We start from the raw sequence: 12091 nt of genomic DNA on the forward strand, positions 1-12091 counted from the left end.
TACGTGAGGGAAACTTGTCCAAAAGATATATATATATATATATATACATACAGAATATAGTGGGACGAGCCGGCAAGACTGCTATAGACAACTATATACCCAAAACTAAAGCCGACTAGGCCCCATACTATCCGACTAGACATAATTATCTACATACCTCTAATAGAAATACAACTATACAAAGATGGGAATGAGCCACATCATACCCATATATATATATACAAGCATATCGTACAAAAATCAAAAATAGCTCCGGATCAAGTAGAGCACGCCAACTCTCGCTGATCAAGGATCCTAAGAAGGGGGACCGTCAGCTTACCTACCTGCCCCTGCGGGCATGAAACACAGGCCCCGGGAAATAAGGCGTCAGTACGAATAATGTACTGAGTATGTAAGGCATAAAAATCAGTATATAAAAGACATAGATGAAACATGGAATAAATAATTTTGCCTGTAAGTCTAAATAACTTTATAAATCGTGAAACATTTAAAATGTCATGCACATGCAGGTAAATGTCATTTCATGCATAGGTATAGGTGTACATAAAATCATCAAGCCTCTGAGGCATCCCATCATATCATCTCGGCCACTGTGGGCAAAATCATCAACATATACCAGCTGATCAGGTGGTGGTGCGTATATAACGCCATAACTTTTTTCCATATCCCATATGCATATAATATAACGCCATCTAGTCATGGGTCAATGTACATGTATAAATGCATGAAATGCGTAAGAAATATGTTAATAAGATTTTCTCGAAATGCCATAGAAATAATATGCCTGTTGGATAAATTTTATCAAATACGTGTTTTTCTTATACCCATGAACAGAATATATAATAATAATTCACATGGGGAATCAAGAATATAGACACCTGTAATATTTCTATGAATAGAGTCATTTCTAGAAATTATGCATTTGCTCATTTCGTTTGTATCATATTGATCATGCCAAAAAGAAAGAAGGGATAGCCTTAACATACCTGAGTCGATTTTCTTGACACTCCTCTAACACACGTTAACTGTGACAAAACACAGAACATGTTGTATGAAAAGCTCATTGCTTATGCAAATATTATCTTGGCCGAACCTCTCCTTGAGTAACTATGAGAAGCTTGAATTAAGCTCTTTAGAACATGACGTTAAAAGGTATGGAAAGTTTTGTTGAACTTTGAGCAGATTAAGATGGTCATTCCTAACAGAAGCTTTAAGAGAAATTACGTTAATGAAGTTATGGAAAGTGTTTGTGAGAATTCTTTCATAGAACATTGTAGTTATTATTCAACTCTCTTTAGGTGGCCCCACAATTAAGCTTGGTGTCCCACTTCTTTCTCAAAGTGTGAAACCTTACAATCTGTAATGCTTAGTCATTTAAGTGTAAAGGATGATTGCCACGTTGGGAGGGGGGTTAAATCTTATCCCATTTTTTAATTAATTACCCAATAATTAATTAATTACCCATATAATTAAGAATTATCTCGACTTACATAAAATACTACACACTTTTAATACACTTTACATATCCTACTATCGTGGTCGTGGGGTACCTTGTATGGCATTAGTCCATAAATGTTGGGTATTATAGCTCGAACCAACCTTTAACGATACTCATTTTCTTTGATTCGTTTACCCTTTATCCTTCATGGCACTTACTTATCTCTCATTATAAATAGCATAAATGCATATAATCTCAAGATAATCTTATCCCCGAGCTTACGTCGATTAACTTATGATGAAACTTTATTGGAAGAAAACGCGAGATGTAACATCCTTCCGCCCCTAGAAACATTCGTCCTCGAACGTTTAATTCCCTGGGATCTATATAACTTTGGTAGAGTCGCCTTTTTAACAATACTACTGCCAACTCTTCCTGTAGAAAATCAATAATGTAACGCCACATAGGACCACAATCATCAATAACGACAATGTCCTCACACGACCAATGATAATAATTAACACAAGAATCCATACACGTACCTTAAGGTTGTGATGTCTCGGTCGGACCCTTCTCTGGAGGAGGAAAAAAGTAGGGATATCTAGACTTCATGTCTTCCTCGGCCTCCCAAGTCATTTCTTCCACATTGTTGTTTCTCCAAAGTACTTTTACCAAAGCTACGTATTTGGTTCTCAATCTCCGAACCTGTCTGTCTAATATAGCAATGGGAGTTTCTTCATATGATAGTTGCTCTGTGACTTGAACGTCGCCAACTGACATGATTCTGGAAGGATCCCTGATACATTTATGGAGCATAGACACATGAAAAACTGGTTGTACAGACTCCAAGTCCGAAGTCAAGTCTAACTTATATGCTACCTGGCCTACCTTGCGTATGATCCTATATGGTCCAATGTACAAAGGCCTAAGTTTTCCTTTCTATAACACCTTTCATTAGTGATACCTTTAGGAATACCCAGTCGTCAACCTGAAACTCTAAGTCTCGCCGTCGATTATCCGCATAAGACTTCTGACGGCTTTGAGCTGCTAATAGCCTTTCCTGTATAATCTTAATTTTATCGATTGCTTGTTGTACCAATTCTGGTCCTACTAACGTAGTTTCCCCAACATCAAACCACCCTATAGGCGAACTACACTTCCGTCCATAAAGAGCTTCATATGGAGCCATCTGAATACTAGAATGGTATCTATTATTTTATGCGAACTCAATAAGCGGCAGATGATCATCCCAGCTACCTTTGAAGTCTATCACACAAGCTCGTAACATATCCTCAAGTATCTGTATAGTACGCTCAGCATGTCCGTCTGTCTGGGGATGAAAAGTTATACTAAGACTTACCTAAGTCCCCAATCCTTTTGGGAAGGACCTCCAGAAGTTATCTATAAATTGAGCTCCTCTATCCGAGATAATAGATACAGGGATACCATGTAGTCGTACTATCTCCTTAATATAAAGCCTTGCATAATCCTCTACGGAATATGTAGTCCTAACGGGCAGAAAATGGGCTGACTTTGTAAGCCTATCAACAATCACCCATATCGAATCGAACTTACGCTGAGTACGAGGTAAACCTAGGATGAAATCTATTTTGATTACTTCCCATTTCCAAGTCGGAATAACCATAGCCTACAATAATCCACCGGGTTTTTGATGTTTAATCTTAACCTGTTGACAGTTAGGACACTGAGAAACAAACTCTGCAACAGGATACATCTTTGTCAGGATACATCTTTGTCATTCCTGGATGGATAGAATAACGAGAATATTGAGTTTCTCCCATAACCTGCCGACGTAGCCCTGCAACATTAGGGACACATAATCGTCCTTGGTATCTGAGGACCCCATCTTCTGTAATTTCAAACGGTGTCTTCTCCTTATGAGGGGTAGTATCCCTATGATGAACTAACACAGGATCCTCGTACTGTCGTTCCATTACTTTAGTTACTAAAGAGGATGTTGTTGTATCCTGAATAGTAATTACAATATCACATAAGTCTAGTAACTAAACTCCAAGACTAGCTAGATGACGAATCTCATGGGCTATTCCCCTTATTTCTGGCTATAAATCTGACAGGCTACCCATAGATCTACGGCTGAGGGCGTCGGCTACTACATTTGCCTTCCCCGGATGGTATAAAATATCAACGTCATAGCCTTTAAGTAGCTCCAACCATCTCCTTTGATGTAAATTCAATTTCTTTTGCTTGAAGATATACTGGAGGCTCTTATGATCCATATAGATATCAACATAAATGCTATACAAGTAGTGCCTCCACATCTTTAGTGCATGAATTACTATGGCTAACTCTAAATTGTGGGTCGGGTAATTCTTCTCGTGCTTTCTTAGTTGTCTATAAGCATAAGCTACAAACTTATCATGCTGCATCAGCACACAACCCAATCTAATGCCTGAAGCATCACAATAGATAACATAACCATCGGTCCCTTCTAGGAGTATTAGAACCGGTGCAGAAGTCAATTTGTCCTTCAATGCCTGGAAACTCCGTTCGCAAGCATCCATCCATTGAAACTTTGCTCCCTTTTGAGTCAACTTTGTCAAAGGTGCTGAAAGGGAAGAAAATCCCTTTACAAATCTCCTATAATAACCTGCCAAACCGAGAAAGCTACGAACCTCCGTCGGTGTCGTGGGTCTAGGCCAAGTCTTTACTGCCTCAATCTTTTGTGTATCAACCCGGATATCTTCACTCGAAATGATATGCCCAAGGAAAGCTATAGAGTTCAACCAGAATTCACATTTAGAGAAATTTGCATACAACTTCCCTTTTTGTAGAACTCTGAGCACAATACGCAAATGATCTTCATGCTCAGCCTCTGAACGAGAATACACCAATATATCATTGATAAATACAATTACGAACATATCTAAAAAGGGCCTGAACACATGATTCATCACATCCATGAATATTGCTGGGGCATTGGTCAAACCGAATGACATAACACGAAACTCAAAGTGCCCGTATCTAGTCCTGAATGTTGTCATCGTAATATATTCCTCCTTAACCCTTACTTGATGGTTCCCGGACCTCAAGTCTATCTTTGAAAAACACTTGGCACCTTGCAACTGATCAAATAAATCATCAATCCTCGGGAGCGGGTATTTATTCTTGATTGTCACCTTATTCAACTGTCTATAATCAATACACATTCGTAAGGAACCATTTTTCTTCCTCACAAATAACACAGGTGCTCCCCACGGTGATGTACTAGGTTTGATAAAGCCTTTTTCAAGCAAGTCCTTTAGTTGTTCCTTTAACTCTTTCAGCTCTGCGGGGGCCATTCTATAGGGAGGAATAGATATTGGATGAGCATCTGGTAGTAGGTCAATAGCAAACTCAATTTCTCGCTCTGGCGGAAGACTCAGAAACTCATCAGGAAAACATCGAGAAACTCAATAACCACAAGGATGGACTGAATGGTTGGTGACTCTACTTCCACATCCTGAACCCAAACTACGTGATAAATACATCCCTTTATGATCATCTTCCTTGCCTTGAGAAAGGAACAAAATCTACCTCTCGGCGATGCCGTATTATCTTTCCACTCCAAAACAGGCTCCACTAGAAATTGAAATCGGACTATCTTTGATCTACAATCAACGTTGGCATGACAAGAAGCCAACCAATCCATACCCATTATAAAATCAAATTCTACTATATCTAACTCAATAAGGTCCGCTACGGTAGATCGACTAGGAACCAATATTATACAACCCCTATGTACTTGCTTAGCTACCACTGAGTCCCCAACAGGTGTAGACACCTCAAAAGGTTTGACCAATTCAGGTTTTATTCCAAACTTACTAGAAACCAACGGAGTAACATATGATAAGGTAGAACCTGGGTTAATCAGTGCATATACATCATATGAGAAGACTGATAATATACCTGTAACAACATCAGGCGATGACTCCTGATCCTAGCGTCTTGCCAATGCATAAATGCGGTTCTGAGGACCGCTCGAGCTAGATGCTCCACCTCTGCCTCTACCACGACTCATTGGTTCTTCTGAACCTTGCATAGGGCGGCATACTGATGATGACAAACCAGCTACAGATCTCGTTGGCTGAGCTATGCTTGCATCACCTCTCGTCGTACAGTCCTTCGTGGCCCAAATAACCACAAGTATAACAAACACCCTACCCCGTACGGCACTGCCCAGCATGCTACTTACCACACTGAGCACATCGTGGCAAGGGCGGCCTCATCTAACTTAACTCACCCCTAGACTGAGAACCTGAGGTCCTGAAATTCTGACCAGGCCCTGAATATGTGGAACGATAAAATCTCTTATCACTAAACTCGGGGGGTGTGCTAGCCGATGGGTAGGCTGGATACCTTGGGTATTGTGGTCTTTGACCACCTCGAAACTCACCAGAAGGACCCAAAGACCTCGCTCTCTTATTTTGGTCCCTATCTGTCTCACGATCGGCCCTCTACTTCTGCTTACGCTCCTCTACACCCTGAGCGTATGCCTGAATAAGAGAAATATCCATATTTGGATGAAGTGAGATTGGCGTACAATCGTTAAGCAAGTGCGGCTCTAATCCCATCACGAACCGGTGAACCCGATCTTCCATCTTAGATACAATAGTGGGATAATACCTAGCCAACTAATCAACTCTGGCCCGTCTAAGCTCTGGTGGTAGATACACTCATGTTACCCTGCTGAAGGGTCAAGAACCTATCAACTCTGGCCCGTCTAAGCTCTGGTGGTAGATAATGATGAAGAAAAGATTATGTAAACTCCTTCTATACTGATGGAGGGGCATCCTCACCTCTGGACCATTCCCAAGACTCGTACCAATCAACTGCAACATCTTGGAGTCTATAGGAAGCTAGCTCAACTGACTCAGTCACAGCGCCCTTCATTACCCTCAACATCCTCTGCATTCTATCAATAAATACATGAGGGTCTTCATTTGGATCCGCCTCCTTGAATACCGGAGGGTCTTAATTAATGAAACAACGAACCCTCGCACTGACAGACCTATCTGCATGACCAATACCTACTTCCTGATGTCGAGCCTGTGTGGCTACTAATCGAGTTACTAGCTGAATAGCATCTCTCATCTCCTGACCCGGTGCATCCAGCTGAGGGGCTAAACGTATAGGACCAGGCGCTGGAGCTGGTGCCCCTCGGAGCTCTACTGGAGAGGGCGGGGTATGTGAAGTCTGAGATGGAATCTCAATATAAGACTCTCCGTGAGCCCTGGTCACTCATGGCGCTCGACTAGTAATCGCTGAAAATATAACATATCGTTAGGAACATGAATTATTATATCTCACGATCTAACATAAAAAGAGAATGATAATATCCTATATCTCTTATAGCCTCATATATATAAGTGTGGTGCACAACACACCCATAAACAAGACTCTACTAGACACGTTCTGTAGACAACCCTAGGACAGAACTACTCTGATACCACTTTTGTCACGACCCAAACCGATGGGCCGTGACGGGTGCCCGAATCCTACATGTCGAACATCCTTAAGCATGCATTTATGATATAAACATGAATAACATACGTGAGGGAAACCTATCCAAAAGATATATATATATATACGGAATACGGTGGGATGAGCCGGCAAGATTACTATAGACAACTATATACCCAAAGCTGGAATCCCACAAGGCCGCATACTAACCGACTATACATAACTGTCTACAGACCTCTATTAGAAATACAACTATACAAATACAGGACTGATCCACGTCATACCCATATATGTATACAAGCATATCGTACCAAAATCAAAAGCAGCTACGGATCAGGTGGCGCACGCCAACTCTCGCTGATCAAGGATCCTAAGAAGGGGGACCATCAGATTGCCTACCTACACCTGCGGGCATGAAACACAGGCCCTAGGAAATTGGGCGTCAGTACGAAAAATGTACTGAGTATGTAAGGCATGAAAATCAGTACATAAAAGACATAGATGAAACATGGAATAAAGAATTCCGCATGTACGTCTAAATAACTTTATAATTCCTGAAACATTTAAAATGTCATGCATATGCCTGTACATGTCGTTTCATGCATAGGTATAGGTGTACATAACATCATCTAGCCTCTAAGGGCATCCCATCATATCATTTCGGCCACTGTAAGAAAAATCATCAACATATACCAGCTGATCAGGTGGTGGTGCGTATATAATGCCATAACCTTTTCCCATATCCCATATATATAATATACGCGTATATAACTCCATCTGGTCGTGGGTCAATGTACATGTATAAATGCATGAAATGCATAAGAAATACTTTAATAAGATTTTCTCGGAATGTCATAAATATAATATGCATGTCGTATAAATTTTATTAAATACGTATTTTTCTGAGACCCATGAACAGAAGATATAATAATAATTCACATGGGGAATCAAGAATATAGACACCCCTAATATTTCTATGAATAGAGTCATTTATGGAAATTGTGCATTTGCTCGTTTCGTTTGTATCGTATTGATCATGCCAAAAAGAAAGAAAGGATAGTCTTAACATAGCTGAGTCGATTTTCTTGACACTCCTATAACACACGTTAATTGCGACAAAGTACGAAATACGTTGTATGAAAAGCTCGTTGCTTATGCAAAGATTAACTTGGTCGAACTCTCCTTGAGTAACTATGAGAAGCTTGAATTAAGCTCTTTAGAGCATGACGTTAAAAGGTATGGAAAGTTTTGTTGAACTTTGAAGAGATTAAGATGGTCATTCCTAATAGAAGCTTTAAGAGAAATTACGTTAATGAAGTTATGGAAAGTGTTTGTGTGAATTCTTTCATAAGACATTGTAGTTATTATTCAACTCTTTTTAGGTGGCCCCACAATTAAGCTTGGTGTCACACTACTTTCTCAAAGTGTGACACCTTACAATATTTAATGCTTAGTCATTTAAGTGTAAATGATGATTTCCACGTTGGGGGGGGGGGTAAATCATAATTAATCAATTACCCACATAATTAAGAATTATCTTGACTTACTTAAAATACTACTCACTTTTAATACACTTTACGTATACTACAATACTTTTAACGTCGGGTATTGTAGCTCGGACCGTATTTTCTCCCAAATCGACAACCTTCAACGAAACTCATTTTCTTTGATTCGTTTAACCTTTATCCTTCATGGCACTTACTTATCGCTCGTTATAAATAGCATAAATACGTATAACCTCAAGATAATCTCATCCCCGAGCTTATGTCGATTAACTTACGACGAAACTTTAACGTACGAAAATGCGAGATGTAATAGGACATGTCAGCATTATACTTTCAGAGCATAGACACATGGAAAACCGGATGAACCCCTGATAGACTGGGAGGCAAAGCAAGTTCATAAGCAACCTCCCCAACTCGTCTTAACACCTTAAATGGACCTATAAACCTTGGGCTCAACTTGCCCTTCTTCCCGAACCTCATGATTCCTTTAATCGGTGACACTTTAGAGAGAACCTTATCGCCCTACATAAATGATAAATCACACACCTTTCGATCTGTGTAACTCTTCTGTCTGGACTGTGTTGTGCGAAGTTGCTCCTGGATCAACTTCACTTTCTCCAAGGCATCCTTCACTAAACCAGTACCATATAACCTAGCCTCGTTGGGGTCAAACCATCCGATTGGCGAATGACATTGTCGACCATACAAAGCCTCAAATGGAGACATCTGAATGTTGAACTGCTAACTATTGTTATAAGCCAACTTGGCCAAGGCAAGAATCGATCCCACTGCCCTCCGAAGTCAATTACACATGCTCTAAGCTTATCCTCCACGATCTGAACTGTCCGCTCCGACTGCCTGTCGGTCTTTGGATGAAAGGCTGTGCTGAGCTCTACCCGAGTCCCCAACTCACTCTGTACTGCCCTCCAAAACTGCAAAGTAAATTGATGGCCTCTATCTAATATGATGGAAACAGGCACACCATGCAACCGAACAATCTCTTGAATGTAAATCTGGGCCAATCTCTTTGAAGAATACGTAGTCACAACAGGAATGAAGTATGCCAACTTGGTCAACCTGTCGACAATGACCCAAACCACATCGAACTTCCTCAAAGACCTCGGTAGCCCAACTACGAAGTCCATAGTGAGGCGCTCCCATTTCCACTCAAGGATAACCATCTGCTGGAGTAGGCCACCTGGCCTCTTGTGCTCATACTTAACTTGCTGGCAATTGAGGCACCTCACTACATACTCAACTATGTCCTTCTTCATCTGCCTCCGCCAATAATGCTGCCTCAGGTCACGATACATATTTGTAGCCCCTAGATGAATAGAATACCGAGAATTATGTGCCTCCTTTAGAATCTTCTTCCTCAAGACATCAACATTAGGAACACATAGGCGACCCTGGAGCCGCAGAACACCATCCTCATCGATAACAACCTCCTTGGAACCACCTTGTAGTACCGTTTCTTTGAGAACCAACAAGTGAAGATCGTCGAACTGACGAGCCTTAATCTGCTCGAATAATGAAGACCGAGCAACGACGCATGGAAGAACTCAGTTGGGCTCTAAAATATCCAAATTCACTAGTCTATTAGCCAAGGACTTAATGTCCAAAGATAATGGCCTCTCCTCTACTAAAATGAATGCTAAACTACCCATACTCTCAGCCTTTCTGCTCAAGGAATCTGCAACCATATTTGCCTTGCCCGGATGATAAAGGATGGTAATATCATAGTCCTTTAGTAGCTCAAGCCACTTGCGCTGCCATAAATTTAGATCTCTCTGCTTGAATAAATGCTGCAAGTTGTGATGATCGGTGTAAACCTCACAGGACACCCCATAAAGATAATGCCTCCCGATCTTGAGAGCATGAACTATCGCGACCAACTCTAAATCGTGCACGGGGTAATTTTTCTCGTGGGGCTTCAGCTAAGGCAAAGCATATGTAATAACTCGCCCCTCCTGTATTAATACACAACCAAGGCCAACGCGTGAAACATCGTAGTACACAATATACATTCCTGAACCAGAAGGCAACACTAAAAATGGTGCCATAGTCAAAGATGTCTTGAGCTTTTGAAAGCTCGCCTCGCAATCATCCGACCGCCAGAACGGGGCACCCTTCTGGGTCAATCTAGTGAAAGGTGCTGCAATAGATGAGAAGACTTCCACAAATCGGCAATAATAACCTGCTAACCCCAAGAAGCTCATGATCTCGTTCGTTGTGGTAGGACGAGGCCAATGCTAAACTCCCTCGATCTTCCTAGGATCTACCTTAATACCCTTTCCTAATACAATATGTCCCAAGAATGCCACAGAATTAATTAGAACTCAAACTTGGAGAACTTAGAATATAGCTTCTATTCCCGCAAGGTCTAAAGCACCACTCTCAAATGCCACTCGTGCTACTCCATGCTACGCGAGTAGATCAATATGTCATCAATGAAGAAAATGACAAACGAGTCAATATATGGTCTTAACACCCAGTTCATCAAATCGATAAATGTCGTCGGGGCATTAATCAAGCCGAAAGACATCACTAGAAACTCATAATGTCCATATCTACTCTAGAAAGCCATCTTCGGAACATCCAAATCACGTATCTTCAACTGATGATACCCCGATCTCAAGTCGATCTTAGAGAACATACTGTCACCATAGAACAGGCCAAACAAATCATCAATATGCGGCAACGGGTACTTGTTCTTAATGATAACTTTGTTCAACTGGAAGTAATCAATGCACATCCGCATAGTCCCATCTTTCTTCTTCACGAACAATACTGGTGCACCGCAAGGTGACACACTCGGTCTAACGAACCCCTTGGCTAGCAACTCCTCAAGTTGTTCTTTCAACTCCTTCAACTCTTTCAGAGCCATGATGTATGGTGGAATATAGATAGGCTGGGTATCTGGAGCCAAATCAATACAAAAATCGATATCACGATCTGGTAGCATGCCTGGTAGATCAGAAGGAAACACATCGGAGAACTCCCGGACCACGGGCACTAAATCAATTTCCATAATTTCTGTAGTAGTATCCCGAACATAAGCTAGATAAGCCAAATAACCTTTCTCGACCATGTGTCGAGCCTTTAGAAAAGAGATAACAAGACTAGATGCACTGACGGATGAACCCCTCCACTCCAATCTAGGCAACACCGGCATCACCAAGGTAACAATTTTAGCTTGCCAATCAAGTATGGCATGATATGGAGACAGCCAGTCCATGCCTAGGATGACCTTATAGTCGGTCATATCGAGCAACAGAAGATCCACTCTAGTCTCATAACCGCAGAAAGTCATGATACAGGACCGGTAGATCCGATCCACAATAACAGAATTGCCCACTAGCACGGACATATATACATGAGTACCCAAGGACTCATGAGGAACACCCAGAAAATGAGCAAATAGAGATGAAACATATGAATATGTAGACTCTGAATCAAATAGTACCGAAGCATCCCTACCGCAGATAGAGATAATACATGTGATCATGGCATCTAAGGCCACTGCATCTGGTCTAGCTGGAAAAGCATAGAACCTAGCTGGAGCGCCACCTGACTGGCCTCCACCACTAGAACGGTCCCTACCCACCTGCTCTCTGCCTCTGGGCGGCCGGACGACTGGTGCGGTAACTGGTGCAGTAATCATAGG

At 41.3% G+C, this 12091-nt stretch overlaps 1 protein-coding gene across 1 annotated transcript; it reads right to left on the reverse strand.

Annotated features, from left to right (window-relative positions):
• Positions 1 to 3135: 3135 nt before the first annotated feature.
• LOC138901858 (uncharacterized) lies at positions 3136 to 11662 on the reverse strand. The gene is made up of 8 exons (XM_070189654.1): positions 11249 to 11662; positions 9471 to 9944; positions 9234 to 9356; positions 8971 to 9150; positions 6256 to 6412; positions 4093 to 4292; positions 3574 to 3954; positions 3136 to 3426 (listed from the first exon to the last, which is right to left on the reverse strand). Exons 1-8 carry the CDS (start codon positions 11660 to 11662, stop codon positions 3136 to 3138), a joined length of 2220 nt encoding a protein of 739 aa, XP_070045755.1.
• Positions 11663 to 12091: the final 429 nt, after the last annotated feature.

Source organism: Nicotiana tomentosiformis, chromosome 11 (assembly GCF_000390325.3).
Source record: "Nicotiana tomentosiformis chromosome 11, ASM39032v3, whole genome shotgun sequence".
NCBI classification, from domain to species: domain Eukaryota; kingdom Viridiplantae; phylum Streptophyta; class Magnoliopsida; order Solanales; family Solanaceae; genus Nicotiana; species Nicotiana tomentosiformis.

Coding starts and splice junctions, on each gene's coding strand:
- LOC138901858 (XM_070189654.1), bottom strand. CDS start 11,662: ATGGACTGGCTGTCTCCATATCATGCCATACTTGATTGGCAAGCTAAA. Junction 9,151..9,233: donor AGGATAAGCTTAGAGCATGT/GTAATTGACTTC, acceptor TTCAACATTCAG/ATGTCTCCATTTGAGGCTTT. Junction 3,427..3,573: donor ACCATCCGGGGAAGGCAAAT/GTAGTAGCCGAC, acceptor ATTACTATTCAG/GATACAACAACATCCTCTTT.